The sequence below is a fragment of the Ochlerotatus camptorhynchus genome, unplaced genomic scaffold (assembly GCF_037179485.1).
Source record: "Ochlerotatus camptorhynchus isolate MF236.1 unplaced genomic scaffold, CSIRO-AGI_Acam_v1.1 ptg000389l, whole genome shotgun sequence".
Classification (NCBI taxonomy): domain Eukaryota; kingdom Metazoa; phylum Arthropoda; class Insecta; order Diptera; family Culicidae; genus Ochlerotatus; species Ochlerotatus camptorhynchus.
In genome coordinates, this window is record NW_027040876.1 from 677,240 (window position 1) to 695,513 (window position 18,274).

At 40.7% G+C, this 18,274-nt stretch overlaps 1 protein-coding gene across 3 annotated transcripts in view; it reads left to right on the forward strand.

Annotated features, from left to right (window-relative positions):
- Positions 1-18,274, forward strand: part of Dsp1 (Dorsal switch protein 1) — a 128,315-nt gene that overhangs the window by 90,316 nt on the left and 19,725 nt on the right. For all 3 annotated transcript variants that reach the window (XM_065233103.1, XM_065233102.1, XM_065233104.1), the window contains exons 4-5: positions 16,048-16,211; positions 16,291-16,465. In XM_065233103.1, the coding sequence (XP_065089175.1) occupies positions 16,048-16,211; positions 16,291-16,465 (339 nt within the window). The remainder of the gene's footprint in view (positions 1-16,047; positions 16,212-16,290; positions 16,466-18,274) is intronic.

Sequence of the window (18,274 nt, forward strand, 5' to 3'; positions counted from 1 at the left end):
CTGCTTGCAATGGGACAGCAACGGTTCCATAATCACTAGCTCGAATCAGGGTGCCTTCCATTCATTTTGGCGAAAAACTTGTTTTATGAAATTGTGGAATAATAAGATATTATGATAATATTCTGTATGTGTAAGTAACAAGAAAAGATTGTAAAGTTTATGTTTGACACACAAAACATGTAAATTTAGCTTTAACAGAGTCACAATGAGCGATTTTCTGATCGCCTCTTCGCGAAGAGTGAAGAGCGAAGAGTGGGTGAGATAAATGACAAAATCGCTTATTGCGACGCTAATGTACCAAAATTGGCAGGTATTATGCGTCAGACACAAACTTCACAATATTTTCTTGTTGCTTACACAAACAAAATATTATCATATAATCTTATTATTCCATAATTTCATAAAGCATTTTCTTAGTCAAAATGAATGGAAGGCACCCTGGCTCGAATAGCTTCGAAACGGCACTTAACGATGTAATTCCTCGATAGTTATCCACAGCTCGTTTCCTTCCTTTTTTGTGGACGGGAAACATGTGCGCAAATTTCCAGCAAGATGGAAATATGCCACCTGAGAGAGACATTCGGAACAGGCGAAGAAGCGGAATTAACAAGCTAGCAATATGTCTCTTCAAAAATACAGATGGAACTCCATCAGGTCCAGGATTGAAGGATGACTTGAGCAGAGTCGCGGCCTTAGAAATCATTTCTGCATTAACATCAATTGCACCCAGCGTTTGATCGTTTACTGGAACGTTCCTGGCAGCCAGGTTAATATGGTCGTCAGTTAGTGTCTCATTAGTGAATACACTGGAAAACTTTTCGGAAAAAAGGTGGCATATATCCTGAACAGTGGCAGCAACTTCTCCGTTGAATTCCATAGACGATGGGAGGCCGGATTCCCTGCGTTGCTCGTTCACGTAGTTCCAAAAGGATTTCGGGTGTAGCTTAAGTTTGCGCTGGATGCCTCGTTGGAAATTTGAAAAGCATTCACGACTGACTCGCTGGTACATGTGATTCAGCCTCACATAATGTAGTTTCAGAGGAAGCGTGCGATACTACGTAAATCTTCTCAATGCTGCTCTCTTGATTGACTTCAACCTACGTAGCTCTCTCGTCTGCCAGGGAGGGTGAGACACTTTGTGGTGAGTTCTTTTCGGGACGTGTCTGTCAATGACATATGCCAAGACATGTGAAAAGGTTTGCGCTGCAGCCTCAACGTCATCTGGATCAAGGATGTTCTCCCATACCATGCTAGACAATACATCTATGATGCTACGGTGGTCAGCTTTACGGAAGTCATAAGAAACCGTAGCAGTATAGTCGCCAAAATCACGCACGAGTTTGTCCTCAACAGTGACAATTAGAGGAGGGTGATGTGGAACTAGCTAAGTTAGTGCACAAGGAGCCGAGGAAAGTGATGGAGCCCTGTCCTGTGTGCTCACGAAGCAGAGGTCCAAACTACGACCATTTTCATTAACTACATGGTTAATTTGAGAAAGCGTCGCTGCGCTGTAGTTGTCGAGAAGGCTAATAGCTCCTGCGTGAAATGTAGAGCTATCAGGATCTGGATACAGGAATCCGCTATGAGATGGACTCCACGAAACGCCTGGCAGATTGAAGTCACCAAAAATGAATATCTCATCAACTGGAGTGGAACTTTCGACAATTGTGAAAACTGACCGACAGTGAGTATCGATGAGTTCATTGTCGCGGACTCGATCAGGTGGAATGTACAGAGCGCATAGAAATAGTGTGCGATCACCCAGATTGATGGCTGTGCAAACCTGCTCCACATTGTTCCATGAATCGTTCTCGATGGCCTTTGCCTCCAACCCGCTACGGACAGCTACAAGGACACCTCCACCAGTAGATTTACGGCTGTTGTTAGGATTCCGATCGCAACGAAAGACCTCGTAGTCAGGACCGAAGACTTGACAGGAAAGCGTTCGATAATCGAGCCACGTTTCGCACAGGACAATAATATCGTAGCAATGATCCGATACAGCTAGGCGGTACTCTTCAACATCAGAATTCATTCCACCGGCGTTTTGGTAGAAGATCACGACGTCCTGCTTGCGGCAAGGAATCGAACGACTGCTCTCCCTGGAAATCACAGATACATCAGGCAATAACTGACCATCATCAAGTCTCATTGGATACTCGCCATAGTGAGTGGGTTGGAAGACCCCCTCTCCGCATCCGACAGCAGGTCCGGAACGACTATGATGAACAAAGGCTGCTGATGGCAGGACTGAGACGGAGGGATTGGGGGCTTCCATGGGGCTTTCTACGGCGCGTTCCGGGTTTCCAGGATTAGGAGTTACAGAGGCATCATCACAATGACTAACATAGTTAGAATTGCTGAAAATTTGATCGGCATCAGGCAGTGAATAGTTAATATATTGATTGTACTTGCTTGTAGAGGCAAGGTGGAAGACTCCTGATTCATATCCAGCCACAGGTCCAGGACGACTATGCTGAACGCTGGCGGGAATCGACACGACTGGGCTGGAGTAACCAGGAGCTTCCAAAGAGCGGTCTATTGTGCGTCCCGGAGATGAATTAGGATTGTTCGAACAGTAAAGCGGATGTTGTGAATGAGCAGTATCAGAAGTGATTCTCAACTAACATAAGTTGTAGTTATTATCAAAAGCTACAAAAGCTTCATACATCATTTTACGGTATTCTATTGATGAAAAAATTTAGAGGAAAATGAATGTAAATGAATGCTCGAAATGAATGTAAATGATTTTCCATCCCTGTCTAAACCCATAAAATATGGGTATCTACGGAATGGACTCGATAAGTGGAAGTGAAAAATTGACATCCGCCGCCATTTTAGAATCCAAGATGGTGAAACAAAATGAGCTATTGGCTTGGATTTCTTCTTATAATACACGGCCAATGAGAACGACCCAAATATGAGTTTATTTAACTCATAAATCGCTAAAAAGCAGGAAGTCAGCGATGAGTAAATTTGACTCATGTTTTTCCAGGTTTGTCCAGGAAAAAAATCACGAATATGAGAATAGTAAAGACTGGATTCAATCGGTCTATTGGTGCTACCCCTAGATTGAGTATATTTTCCGGCATATTTGCTATGCTTTATGCGATTTATGAGTTAACTAAACTCAAATTTAGGTCGTTCTCATTGGCCGTGTATTATCAGAAGAAAATCCGGGCCAATAGCTAAAGCAGTCCAGATTTTTTTAAATGAATCATGCCAAAACACTCTGGGCGAGAAAGGGTTAATGTAGAATTGTAGTTTTATAACTAATAAATACAAAATTTCTTGCAATGCGCAATACCTCAACAGACGTATTCATCACGGTTCATTCGCTGCTCTAGGTTTCTATTGCTTTATGCAGGTAGTTGAAGGTGTGCATTGTTATTTTTTGCTATTACATATTTTTTTCGAAAGTGATAACAACAACTTCAACCAGCAAATGGGTGTCGTTCGATGCCAAGGGTGGTAGAGATCCTGACTTGAATGTTCTATGCCTCTATTTTAATGACTTTTTTTTTTAATTTCTAGGTTATCATTTATCGCAAAATTTCCTAAGACCCACGTACGTTGCATCCGTTGGTGATCCGTTGCGGTAAATCTGACATACAATATGATGTTGGGCCTTTACTTCTACAAGATGACGCATAGAATAAGAATGCCCTGTTCCTGTTTAATCTGTTCCGAATCCGGAAACACGGACATTGCAAAATGTTAGTAATGTACACTCCTGCAACTAATAAAATGGACACCCACAAACCGTGATCCAGCCCGCTCACGATGGCTCTATGCAGCCTAGTTACAAAACACTACCTCACCTATACCCTTTACGAGGGACCCCTCGGCATCCATCGTCGTCGTCGTTGTCGCATTCGTCGGCTACTCGCTATATAAAGCTGTAATGTCATGTCAAAATAAATTATAGCCACCCTCTCTCTCTCTCTCGCGCCCGTCCTGAAATTTATTGCTATCCGGTTTACTCCGCATTCACCGACGCTAGCTGCCTACTCGGCAAAAAAATGCCCTACAGGAACAACGACCGGGGGCTGATACTGTAATGGGACCGTGTGAATTTTTACACCATGCAGTTCCGTTCCATCTCCAGTGAAACATTTCACCGACCAAGGTCGATTGTGTGAAATATTTCCGTCGCGCGAAAGTCAATCGTAATTCCATCTAAAGTGGAAGCAATTAATCCGAACCAGGTCCGCCGAGGCTGATCGGTTGGAATCCCACTTTTTCCCGATCCCTATCCCGACGCGCGTTGATTGATCGGCTTGATGGAGTTCGCCGGTCGTCGTGTTTCAACCCACCGCACAGAAGCAGGATGGGATGGCACGTGAAATTGGAAACACGTGAATGATTGATAATATAATAAATTTAAATGGAATTGAATTTAATGCCCGTTCCAACGACCGACGAGCGAGAGCCTCATCATCGTGATCATCATTCGTCCGTCCGTCCGCCCATGGCTGTGGTGATGGGGGGAAATTAAATGTGTGGCACTTTAATTTCACGGTTTTGCATTGACATGCGTGTTTTAACTTGCACCCAAAACTGGACAAAAATCGCCGTGACGTTCTGTTACAGTTTGGGATGATGCAAAATGGCTATACAATCCGACAGGTCGTTAGTTTGGGTGCACAACCAACTTTGGTGGGGCTGGCTGAGAGTGAAATCGATTGATTGATTCTGCGATTACTGCAACGCCGGGATTAATTGAGAGACGGAGGAAAAAGGCAGCGAAATGATGATGAAAACAAATTAATGATTCATTTGATTTTGCCGCGCCCGAGCATAAATGAATGAATGACTGGCGACTGTGTTTATATTTATTTCAAGTGTTATGGTTGCGACCTTTTCATATGTTTTTTTTTCTCACGTTCATTGACTATTGTTCGATTTTGGGGCTATATTTTATCCGTTCGCGTTGAATGTTGATTAACGAATTAACAGTCAGCTGGTGGGCTGAGAAAAATAGAAATACATTATGTTGTTGTGCTTTAAATCGGGAGAACGCTTCAACATAGCAGCCAATCATGTTTAAAAGGCCTGAAGTGGATGGAGGCTAGCATAATGTGAGAGTGGCGTTAGGCGTTGGTAAAATTGAGGCTAGTCATTATCTCTGTTTTAAGTGTTGATTTCGATTATGTCGAAATTCATGAAATAAGTGTCTTTTCGACATCTGTAACAATAGCAACTCAACAGAACAGTGACACCTTGATAGGATTGAAGCTCAGGAATTTTGGGAATAGTTCAGATAACTTCTCAGGACTTCAGGGAACTTTGTATCAGTTCTTCAGAGATCTTACTGTTTCTGAACTTCCTGGTAGGGTCCTTAAGCTTGCTGAACTTCTTGGAAGTTTAGGAACATTCTGCTCAATTTCATGGACCTACTCAGATGTTCAAAAATATTCGTACAAAATGTTGAGGCTCTTCCCGTATGTTTGAAGAAGTTGAGGCATGTTTTCAAATTTGGCATCCCTGGGACGGGTAGCATAATGAAACTACAAGGACTTGAACTTGTAATTCCCATTTGAAAGACATTGATTTACAAGTTACAAGTTCCTGAAGAAGAGTTTGATAGGATATCGAGCATCAAGTTTTCACTGGAAACAATATGTATGACGTTTGATGTCAAGATACTCTATATCACGTAGTATAGGCTGTACTGCGAACGCGTGGTATAAGGGATATTCTAAGGTATAGGAATCTTAAGAGCCCATTCTTGCCCATCTGTGACCCCTGACATGCAGCATGGTATCTTAAGTGACCTTTCAAAAAATGCTGCTTTTCCGGCATTGGGACTCGTCGTTTTGTTTTTCGATATTATTATTTATTAAAAACCATCCTCCCAGTCCCAAAGCAGCCGCCGCCACCCTGGTGCGTCTCCATCGATCTTCCAAATAATAGCACTTTAATTTTCCTCATTCAGTAACGCTACTCTTCTGCTCTAAACACACTTTGCCTGTCAGACTTTGAGCATGTTTTTCGAAATGCCATCACACCAGAGTAATCAGAAAGCTGCTTCGCGGCCGGCAGCGCAGGACTAGAGAAATCGGGACGAGGCAAGTGGAACACTATCACCACCAGCAGCAGCAGCACCAGAGCAAAAGCAAAACGACGACGACGACGACATCGTTCTGTATGCTGCTGCTGCTTCCATTGCTGCACATAAGTATATAATATAAATTTTGTGCGCGTTTTACCATGAGCCCTTCCCCTCCCGGCCGCCGTTCGTCCTGGCCGAGTCCAATATTTCCCATCTGCCACTCCATGCCACGCCATCAGGCAGCAGCAGCCAGCGCTCTTTCATTTCCTTTTTCGGAAAAATCAATGAAAGCACACACCAACCGTACCCAGACCAGGGCCGAAGTAGGGAGGGATGGGGATGAGAGGGGGAACTCTAGTTCAGCGCGGTTCGCGAAAGCGATGGAGGGCGCTCTATTCTCAGGAAACTTGCTGGCACGGAAAAACAGATCGACGTCGACGGCTGTGACGACCTCTTTTGGGGGGATCCCCCTGGCGGGCCGCGGTGGACGGGATGGGAGGCGGAAAGTTGGAGCAGGATAACTAGGAGAAGAAACGGCAGAAGGAGGACATTTCTACCACCTAGCAGCAGCAGAGTATATACAAACACATAAACTTGGGTTGGGAGTCGGGAGGAGAGTGCCCTGTATTCGTCCCCGACCGAGTCCTGCTCCTGCTCCAGGAAAGGAGGGTGGTGGGTTGGTTTTTCTGCACTACTGCCAGTCGGTGCTGCTCGGTGGAATGGGTAATAGGATCGATGTGGGAAAAGCGTGTATGTTCAAGCCCCGGTGCTATGTACAATAATAGCAGAACGGGCTCTCTTTTCTCACTCAGCTCAGCTCGGCAGCAGCAGCAGCAGCAGTGCTCGAGCTGTATAAACATACCTATAGAAGATATTTTCTACATATAATAGCGGCAGCCCCAACATGATGACGAGGGCAATGGCGACGATGGCGACAGGACGGAGCAGCAAGGAATATTGGTTCACGTTGCTGGCTCTGTACGTACCTACATCGGGATCGGTCTATGCCAAGCTGCAGCAGCAGAGGCCGCTCTCTAGTGGCGAACTCGCAGGGTTGCAATGGAAAACATTTCGGGTAAATTGCTTTTTTGAAATCAGGGTTGAATCCTGGGGCAAAATCGGCTCCATTGGAGCTGGGTTAAATTAATATCCATTCAAATATCGAATTCGGCCATCTGTTAAGTGCCCTGAAAACTCAGTGAAAATGTCTATTTTAAACAAGACCAGGAAGTTTGTTGAATTTTCCCTTAACTTCAAAACCAGAGTATTTCAACACAGAAATTCTCTGAGCTCATATTGGACATAATCAAACATGTCTTAGAAGATTTCGGAAGCAGATCAAGGCTTCAACGTTTCAGTACCCACAACGAGCGATACGATTTTAAGAGGATTTCAGCGTCTTATGTACATGCTAATAAGTTGTCTTCTGCCTTTTCGCAATTTGACGGACGACTTCCCAGAAGATAGTACTAATACGAACAATTGTTTGAGTATGCTGTTTACATTCTCAGTATATTCCTGAAAATCGCAAAAGCTGAAAAACGCTAAATTCTCGACCAACAATTGAAAAGGGCCTATCAGCTTTTGTGAGTGAAGATGCATAAATGACGTAGCATTTCAGGGTGACCAGCCAGGGGGATCCAAAGTTGGTGCTTCAAGAAACGTAAACAAACGATTAGCGTGTATAGTAGTAAAATACTTGAAAAAGCATGCTAACAAGATGTTTGCAAATTTGACCAAAAGTTATTGTTCTACGATTTTTGTCAATTTTAAAATGTCCATGGATTTCAATATTCCATTTTTTTTAGTTTTTGCATGAGCTTATTTTTAAATAGGATTATATAGGGGAATTTACGTATTCTCGGCAACCTAAGCAGCGACCATAGCAATAGTCTTTTTCTCTAAGGAACGCACACATATGCAGTATTGGTTTGTTTACAATCTTTTGCTGCCAGCTGCTCTAACAATTTCAGTCGAAAGAATTTTCAAAAATTGTTTTGAAATGCTTTTACAATGCTCCAATCTTCTCTAGTGAGAGCGACTATTGTGGGCAACATGTTTTTCTTCGGCAACCTTTCTATTTGAGCTGCGTGTTAAACAGCTGTGCTTTCATCGGCAACTCAAAATCAGCAGCATTTCAAGAAAACCTTGCTAGATTGCTTTTCTAAGGGGTAAAAATATAAACAAATTGAAGCTGAAAGTCTAAAGAATCGTTTGAATGCATTCAGCGAAGTGTTTTCGTAAGAAAGTTAGCGTTTCAATTTGGGTTGCCGAAAATAGTCTGTCATGCCGAAGCCGTCATTTCCCCTAAATTGAACAAGGACACATTAATATATTTGAGCATTAACTCTTTTTTTATAAATTGTACTCACAATCACTAAAAAATAATTACAGTTTATATTTTTCTCAGAAACACTTTATTTTGCTCTACAACTTAGTCTTACCCAAGTAACATTGCGGTTTTATAGCATTCTACAAGTCTAAATCATGGTCTACAGAACCCTCATAAAACCAAAATTGTTACTTGGGTAGGCATCATTCAGATCAGAAATGACATTTTCGTGCTACAATTTTTCGAAAAATTACAAAGTCGCCATTTTGAAAATAATTACAAAATCCAAAATGGCCGAATTCAGAAAAAATGGAAATGCATATGGATTGCATAATTTTTCACTAGGGGAAATGAGTCAAGTTTGTGTTGGAATTACAGGGTTGTTACAACAGGCGAATTTTGCGGATTTGAACTTTCTTAAATGATGTCGTGAAAATCGCGAAGGGATTGATATCCTATCACCAAAATTGTGGAATTCATTTTAACCTTTGCGTCCCGGATTATTTTGCTGTCATAAAATTTGTTGTTCATTTGGCTATAGTTTTCTAGATAGTTTACCGATTCAAAGCAAACACCCTGCAAATAATCGAGAAATTTTCAGAGTTTCATTAGTCGCACTTGTTGGTCACGTCGGATAAACTATTCCGGATTTACACGAAAATGCATTGCGTTCTGTCCACTGAACATAGCATCACAGACAAACAGACGTAACTCTTTGAAAAACTTGTTCTTGAAAACATAGTATCTCAAAACATATAACCTCAGTAACGACATCTCTCTGGCTTCTCGCGGAAAACAAGCTTGCTCGCTAACTCTTAAACAATATTGCATAAAAGTTCTATAGAATATATAGAAACGTCAAAGTGATCCGATGCCAGCGCTGCGGCGAGTAGTTCGCGGAACTGATAATATTCAAATCAACCGTTAAATGCATGAACGAAGATACACAATGAAGAGTTACGTCTGTTTGTCTGTGATAGCATTTTTCGTTGTCAAATAATAAACGAATCGTATATATGCGGCTAATTGTCATGTATATCGGATATTCTAGGTTCTCCAAATCGTCCTGGAGTTCAGTTGATTTGTTCTACTAGATCAACCAAGACTGTAATAATGTCTGTAGTATCGAAATAACGTTCAAACAGATTCATAGGGTGTATGTGGATCATGTATGACCTATTTACAAGTATTCCAGATGCTCTAGGTTCTCCAAACCGTCCTGAAGTTCAGATATTTCAGATTCAGATTCAGATCATCCAAGACTGGGACAATGTCTGTAGTAGCGAAATACTTCCAAACAGATTCACAGTGACTATATGGATCATGAGTGACCTATTGCCATGCATACCAGATGTTCTAGGTTCTTCAAATCGTCCTGGAGCTCAGTTGATTTGTTCTACTAGATCAACCAAGACTGTAATAAAATCTGTAGTATCGAACTATGTTCAAACAGATTCATAGTGTTTATGTGGATCATGCATGACCTATTTACAAGTATTCCAGATGCTCTAGGTTCTCCAAACCGTCCTGAAGTTCAGATATTTCAGATTCAGATTCAGATCATCCAAGACTGGGACAATGTCTGTAGTAGGGTAATACTTCCAAATAGATTCACAGTGACTATATGGGTCATGAATGACCTATTGCCATGCATACCAGATGTTCTAGGTTCTCCAAAGCGTCCTGGAGCTCAGTTGATTTGTTCTACTAGATCAACCAAGTCTGGGACAATGTTTGTAGTATCAAAGTATATCAAAACAGGTGCACATTGTCTATGTGGATCATGCACGACCTATTGCCATGTATAACTGATGCTCTAGGTTCTTCAAATCGTTTTGGAGTTCAGTTGATTTGTTCTACTAGATCAATCAAGATTGGAATTAATGTCTGTAGTATCGAAATATGTTCAAACAGATTCATAGTGTTTATGTGGATCATGCATGACCTATTTACAAGTATTCCAGATGCTCTAGGTTCTCCAAATCGTCCTGAAATTCAGATAATTCAGATCATCCAAGACTGGGACAATGTCTGTAGTAGCGAAATACATCGAAACAGATTCACAGTGACTATGTGGATCATGCATAACCTATTTCCATGCATACCAGATGTTCTAGGTTCTCCAAATCGTCCTGGAGCTCAGTTGATTCGTTCTACTAGATTAATCAAGACTGGAATTAAGGGGAAGCTCACCGGCCCAAAAATAAAAAAAATATTTTCGGTACGTTTTTATTTTTCTAAAAATATTGGGAAAAATTATCAAAAATCCAAGAAAATCAGTTTCTTCCTTAGATTTTTGTCAAAAATTACATGCAAAAAAATTTTTTCTATCCCATCATGAAAAAAAAATTGGACTCTCAGAAAAACCGAAAAGTTGATGTTTTGTGGTTTTTTGAGTCTTACTTTATGCCATAATGACTTATAAAACATGTTTTTGCACGTGAATTAGAAAAAATGTGATTTTTTTAGATTTTTGATACTTTTTTTCAATATTTTTAGAAAAATCAAAACGTAATTATTTTTTTTTCGAAGCGGTGAACTTTCCCTTAATGTCTGTAGTATCGAAATATGTCCAAACAGATTCAAAGTGTATACGTAGATCATGCCCGATCTATTTCTATGTATACAAGATGTTATAGGTTCTGAAATCAAGTGCTTCAAAGAACACTTAGTTGAGAGCAGGCAAAAAGCTAATATGCTACAAGCAATAAGCTTGAAATGCCATGTTGACACTTAAAATTTTTCGCCGAGATTCCAACAGCCGAGTAATTCTGCAATTTATTTTGCTGAGATTCAGTCAAACAATTGCTGATACTCAGCTAACAAATAACATTTTGCTGAGATATCAGCAAAAGTAAATGCCGAAGTAATCGGCTGCTGGAGATTTTACCGAGCTAGATTAAGTTTGTAATTTTGAGAAATCGCGGATTTTGTGGATCAAATTTTGAAAATCTTGTATCAGTCCTGGCCATTTTTACTATCGCCATTTTTTCAAAATGGCGTATTCGATATTTTTCAAAATGGCTGATCTAGTCGAATTTGATGTCTGAGTTGAAGTCGTAGGAAACTGGATTGTCTTTTCAAAAGAAAAAAAGCTTCAATAAAAAAAGTATATTTCTATGATTTTTAAACTTACGTTTATTAGAAAGCTTATCATAAATGCTAACTTCACTGATATGTACAATGGACATTTAAAACTTGAACAAAACAGTAAAACATCAACTTTCAATCAAACTTTTTAACTTTTTTTCGAAAATAATTTTAGTTTTTTATCCAGAAAATCGTTTCCTATACACACACATTACATAAATATTGCGTGAAAAAGTTTAAATTTTTAACTAAAATATGATGTACATAACATAAGTTAAATAATCTTAAGAATGTACTTTGTTTGTTATTGGTTTTTTTTCTTCATTTTACGACGAAAATATAATTATTTTTTTTTCAGTGTGTATTTTTTTCTGAAAAAGTTAAACCAATTTCCTTCAACTGTGTCTCAGACGTCATTGCGATACGCTGAGCCGTTTTAGTGCTATGATTTATTGAAAAATATTGAACACGCCATTTTGTAAAAATTAGGTGTGTTTCAAAATGGTCGAATTCCAGCACAAACTTGGTTCATTGCCCTTAGCGAACAGTTATGCGAAGTTTCATGGAATTCTGAGCGGATAAATCTGAAATCTCGCGCAACACGAGACAAGGGCCTATCATAGTTGATCGATTCTCTTCATCGATTTTCTCTTTCGTGAATAACCCGACTGCAAATGAATGTCCCATTCAGTGTGTTGTTTCAGCTAACATCTAGACCAACAACTGAAATAGGCGGAACAACCAAACGTAAACAATGGCTTTAAACCCAAATTCCTCGAGAATCAAAGCACATCCAAGTAATCTAACACCGTCATCTGATAGAGCAAACGTCTTTTATCGAATGGCGTTGTTAGTTTGTGTGGGAGTGTTTTGATTCTCGAGAATTTTGTGTTTAAACCTATTGTTTACGTTTGGTTGTTCCGCCTATTTCAATTGTTGGTCTAGACATCATCTTGTGTCGAACTGTGCTGCGAGCTTAGCGAGAATTTCGTTTATGTTGCCGTTATAAACCAAAGAGAAAGTCGATGAAGAGAATGGATCATCAATGATAGGCCCTTTTTAAATGTTACGCGAGAAATTCGTTTATTTTTTCGCTATTTGGCGTGGATTTGCTCGACTGTTGGTTTGCCTGAATGAGTCTGATGCGGTGGGGGGAAATCGACGTTTAAAGCCATTGTTTGTATTCAGCACATGGGCTCTTTTCAAATGTTGTTCAAGAATGTATGCTGGAATTCGGCAATTTTAACTCGGCCTAATTTTACAAAATAGCGTAGTGCAAACTTGACTTATTGCCAATAGCGAACAGTTATGCAAAGTTTCATGGAATTCGGAAAGGGTTATGTTTGAGTCGTCAGTTGGTCTAGTTTCACTTTTTTTTCAGATTTCTCGGTTCAAAAACACCAAAATGGCTTTTAAGCTGGCTTGCATGCTATATATCAAAAAAATACTAATATGATACTATATATATAAAATTCGGAATGAGGAGGGACCATCAGGGCACCCATTTCAAGCTATTTGGATGGGGAGAGTGAAGATGTCAACCAGCTGCTGCTAAAATTTTGTGGATAAAGGGCAGGCTCTTCTCCCCATTCATTGGGGCATCTTCCTGTTGGATGGTTCGTTTTGAGACCGATTGGCTAATCAAGTTGTTGGAAGGAGATTCATAACTGTCCCAAGGAAATGAATAGGCGATTACCTATCAATCCATGCATTCGTTTTTGGCCCTTCATACAGCGATTTGCTGATGACAATCAGAGGTTATTAAGCTAGATCAAGTTCAACAGTGACTTGAGCCCACAGCTATCGTACTATTTTCCGTGTAACAATGAGCGTTAGACCACTATCACACTATCATCAAAATGGATTGCATGCTTTTAAATTAACACAAAGGCTTAGCATATCCAAAACGTCCTTAACCATCCTAGTGCATTAGGAAAAAAATACACATTGTTTCCAGGCCAAAAGTGACCTCAATGCACTAGGAAGGTGCAAGAAATTAAGATGATGATATGGTGATACGGAACTACCACGAACAGGATCATACAACAGGTCCAATAGAAGGATGAGTGGGGAGAAGAGCCCGCCCTCTTTTCACGAAATGTAAGCATTTCCACTCTCCCCATCCATTTCGCTTCAATCGGGTACCCTGGTGGATCCTCCCGTACCTAGCAGCGATTTGCTGATCGCTGAGTGAGTGAGTGAGTGAGTGAAAAATCGCTAATTGTGACTCTCATGAAGTGAAATGAACAGGTTTAATGTGTCAAACACATTCTTTGAAACCTCTTCTTGTATCTCACCAATGCAACATATGGTCATAGCATCTAATTATTTCATAATTCAGAAAAAGCAGTGGCGAGGTTACGCGACACTTTTTACCTGGGGACCAACTTTCAAAAACAGATTTAATGCCATATGTTTCAAGTCGATAATCTTTATCTGATAGTTGTTGATTTAGTTCGGAATGTTATCACTAGGTACACACTTAGAAATAACTAATTTTACACGTGACGGAATCCATCTTTGATATAAAAGATGAGACGTAAACAAACATGTCATGTAATATTAAGTGCTCCGAGACTGAAAAGTTTGAAAGTACTGAATTTCGCGTCTGTTATGACTTAAATTTATGTCAAAATTGACGCTCGTATATGTCAGTCTCAGAGCACCTAAATTTACATGATTTTTTCTAAGTGTGTAGTGCTAGTATGAATTTGGACTTCTCGCATCCCATATCGAGAACTTGAGCTGATAGAATTTTGCTGTCTCAGGCCAAGCTGGCCAGTAAGACAAGATCTACTTTATGGTGGACAGATTTTCGAACTAACGCGGTTTTAAGCAAAGATACATGTAGAGGCTACTTTTTCAAAAAAGCATTTCGAAAGTTTTTTGAAATTATCTCGACTACCAGCCTCTTTCAGCCTTCCCCATTCCATGACAATGAAATACTCACAATGTTGGGTATCTACCAACTTTTCGGAAACCGGATGTCCCCATCTTACTTTCCACAATAATTGCGTCGAAATTTGATTTGCCAATGGGCGTCCCGTTAAAAAAATACTCGTATTGTAGAATATCTGACACCTTTTCCGAAACCGGATGTCATAGTTTTATCGAGGTTTAAGAGACATCTTCAGGCCTAAATCGTGTTCTACAAGAGTATGGTAATTCCGGAATTGTTACTTGGGATTGGAAGCTAACTTGGTGTTGAACTTCATTTTCTGGCCTCTACTAGTCGTTCATATTCTGAAATTATCCATCGAAGGGGTGACCCAGCCCCTGGCTGAAAACCTTTTAAATAAAGCAAAAATCGTGGAAAATTTTGCTCAATCTATGGAGTGATCTGCGTTTTGGCAAATTTGAGTGAACGGAATTCATCTTTGATTCGGATTCAACGCCCGCGCGTATTCACTGTCTGAAGGCAGCCATCTTAAATTTGGATCCGCCAACGTGGATTCCAAAATGGCGGCATGTAGTTTTTCTTATAAAATTCAGTTAACCAAAACGGAGTAAACATAACTAAAATCAACGGAATTCGAGTTACTCAAACAATGAGTAATATTAAAACACCGGGCTGATTAACTGTACTATTTACAAAAACCGATCAATGGCCCCTCAAACACCGAATTTACAGAAAGAAAACTGCCCTGCCATCCAATTTCTGTAATCTCCTAAATGCAATTTTATTAAAGCCACGTCCCGTTGGTTCCACTTTATGCTTCAATTGCATTTCATCTTCATCGCTCTTAAATCATTCTTCCCCCTGTCACACCCGTCGCCCACAGAGTCCCCTCTGTTCATACCCATTCCCCTCCCCCACCGAACCAATCCAATCCATCTTGGGAAAACCCCCGGCCAGGACGACGTACGCTCCTTTTTTATGGCCTTAGTCCGCATGTGCCGGCATTGTTGTCGCAGAACACCGCTGCGCTGCTGCAGCTCTGCTGTTGCTGTTCCCACCACCACACTACTACACTGTACATACCACCAGTCGTTGGTGCCTTCTATTTTTCTACCCACCCCCTACCTCTCGTGTGTCCACCACCCCATTCCGTGATGCAGACCTTGATGATGGGTGCACGCGAGCAATTTTCACACTCCCGGAGCTTCACTCTGCTCTGCTGATAATCGCTTACGTATTTCCTCCCACGACTCATGATCCTGGTGGAAGCGCTGTGTGACGCACAGATGCACCCACTACCGATCGATGCCCTCGTGTGGACCGCTAGAGAGCGAGAGTGGGTGGGAGGAGAGCATCATCACTCCGAAAAGGCATCCTTTCCCCCAAAGCCCATAAATCACACTCTGTTGTAATTCGTAATTGGAATTAATCTGCTTAGAGAATCGCATCTGCCATGTGCGATGCATCCTTGTTGCCGCCTTGGCAATGCAATTTAACATCGCTTTATAGTTCGCCACGTGCTCGCTCACTCGCTCGCAGTAAATGTTCAAGATTTCTACCCCCAGATCATCAGACAGACCACCGACCGTGTTGGTTGCTGCAAAGCACCGGTAAAATTCACCTTCCACGCGACTACCAAAATATTTCCCCCCTTATTTTTCTTTGCGCCAGACGATGTTGGACAAGGAAAAGCAGCGCTTCCATGAGATGGCCGAGAAGGACAAGGCGCGGTACGAGCTGGAGATGCAGAGTTACGTTCCACCGAAGGGTACCGTGGTCGGTCGCGGTAAGAAGCGAAAGGCATTCAAGGACCCCAACGCACCGAAGCGATCACTGTGAGTATCACGAATCCGAGCGTCCACCCGTCGTAGCGTGACCAATAAACTTAAATTCGATTCGGTTTTTTTTTTTCAGGTCGGCATTCTTCTGGTTCTGCCACGACGAACGGAACAAGGTCAAGGCCCTGAATCCGGAGTACGGCGTCGGTGACATCGCGAAGGAACTCGGCCGAAAGTGGTCCGACATGGACGCAGAAGTCAAGTCCAAGTACGAACAGATGGCGGAGAAGGACAAGGCGCGGTACGAGCTGGTTAGTTTCAATTCTTATTTACTATCTAAAATATATGTGGGTCCAGGTTTCTATTGCTATGTATTTTAATGTGAAGATTTATTCGGAAGATGGCTTAGGAAAAAGTCAGGGAAGTTAACTCCTTAAACTTTGCACCCAAATCTGGGACGGGTAACGCATGTCAAGCTGATTGCATACATTTGTTTAAGTGCAATGCCAAGTTGCAATCTTCGGTAAAGTTAGTCAGATCAGGGTGACCAATGAACCGGGAAATTTGGGAAAACCGGGAAAAACCATGAATTCGAAATCACCGGGAAAAACCGGGAAACCTCGTAAATTTCGATGACAAATCACCTTTGCTGAGAAATTTTAAATAAGAAAACTTGAGCAAAACTACTGTTTTTAGGGACACTCTAACTCAATTCAAGAAAATAGTTCTAAAGCGATCAATTTAAGAGATACAAAAAAGTTATATTTTGCAAAGTTGCTTGAAATTAGCTCAGCTATAACTTTGCCGAAGAATATATACCTTAATTTCTTCAAACAAAAAAGTTAGATTTTTGATTTCAATGAGAATAAGAACCACCCTAGAATTCATTGTCATAAAAATGAGGGCCTAACTATAAGGAACAACTTTGTAGAAGAGACTTTTAGTCTAAAGTTTCAATTTCAGGTTCAAAACATATCCTTCCACCTAAATCTGTATTCTGGACCACTGTGCGTTGGGGTAAAATGAGCACCCTGTCGGGTTGATTTGAGTAACCTTGTAAACAACGGTTAAGAATATTATGTTCTCTTCAGGCTTTATGAAGGATCAACAATGAACAGTTTTAGCAACAGAAACAATTATTTTCTGTACAATAAATTAAATTTCAGAAGTACTGCCTATAGACTTCTTTGACGTTTGTGAAATGCACAAGTATTAGTGTAGAATTTTGGGTAAATTACAGTATTAGTACAAGAAAAGCTTTGAATTTATCCAAAGTTCTGCACTAATACTTGTGCAATTCACAAACGTCAGAGAAGCCTATTTAAGGCTATATTTTTTCAGTCTTACCAAAGCAGCTTATTCAAAACGTGATTTCACATGATACAGTCATATTTATGAAAGGAATAATGCAAAATAGAAGAATTTAACTTGGAAGGGGGAAGTTCAGGGAATTTCTGCTAACTTCAGGAGATATCTGCGAACTTCGGGAAATTTCTGCGAACTCCAGGGAACTTGATGCAATTGCTGCGAACTTCACAGAATTTCTGAGAACTTCAAGATATTTCCGTTAACTTCAGAGACTTTCTGTGAATTTGAGAGATGTTCTGCAAACTTGAAGGATGCTCTGTAAACTTCCGCAAATTTCAGGTAATTTCTTCTGTGTGAACCTCCTGGAAGTTCTGAGAACTGCAGAGCAGTTCTGAGAAATATAGGCAAGTTCAACCAATTTCTGAAAACAATAAAGAATTTCTGCGATCTTCAGGGAACTTGTGACAATTTCGCGAACTTCATTGAATTTTTGAGAATTTAAGGGAATTTCTGAGATCTGCAAGAAATTTCTGCAAACATTAAAGAACTTCTGTGAACTTCAGAGATGACGGCCAACTTCCAGGGTGCTCTGCAAACTTCAGCAAATTTTTGCCAACTTCAAAGAATTTCTGTGAAGTTATATTTGTTCTGTTAACTTCAGGGAAGTTCTTAAAGCTTAAGAACTTCGAGTCATTGCTGCGAACTTCAGAGATGTGCAAACTTCCGGAAATTTCAGAGAAACTGGGGAATTTCTGCAGACTTCATAGAATGTCTGCGAACTATGAGATGTTCTGTAAATTTGAAAGACGCTC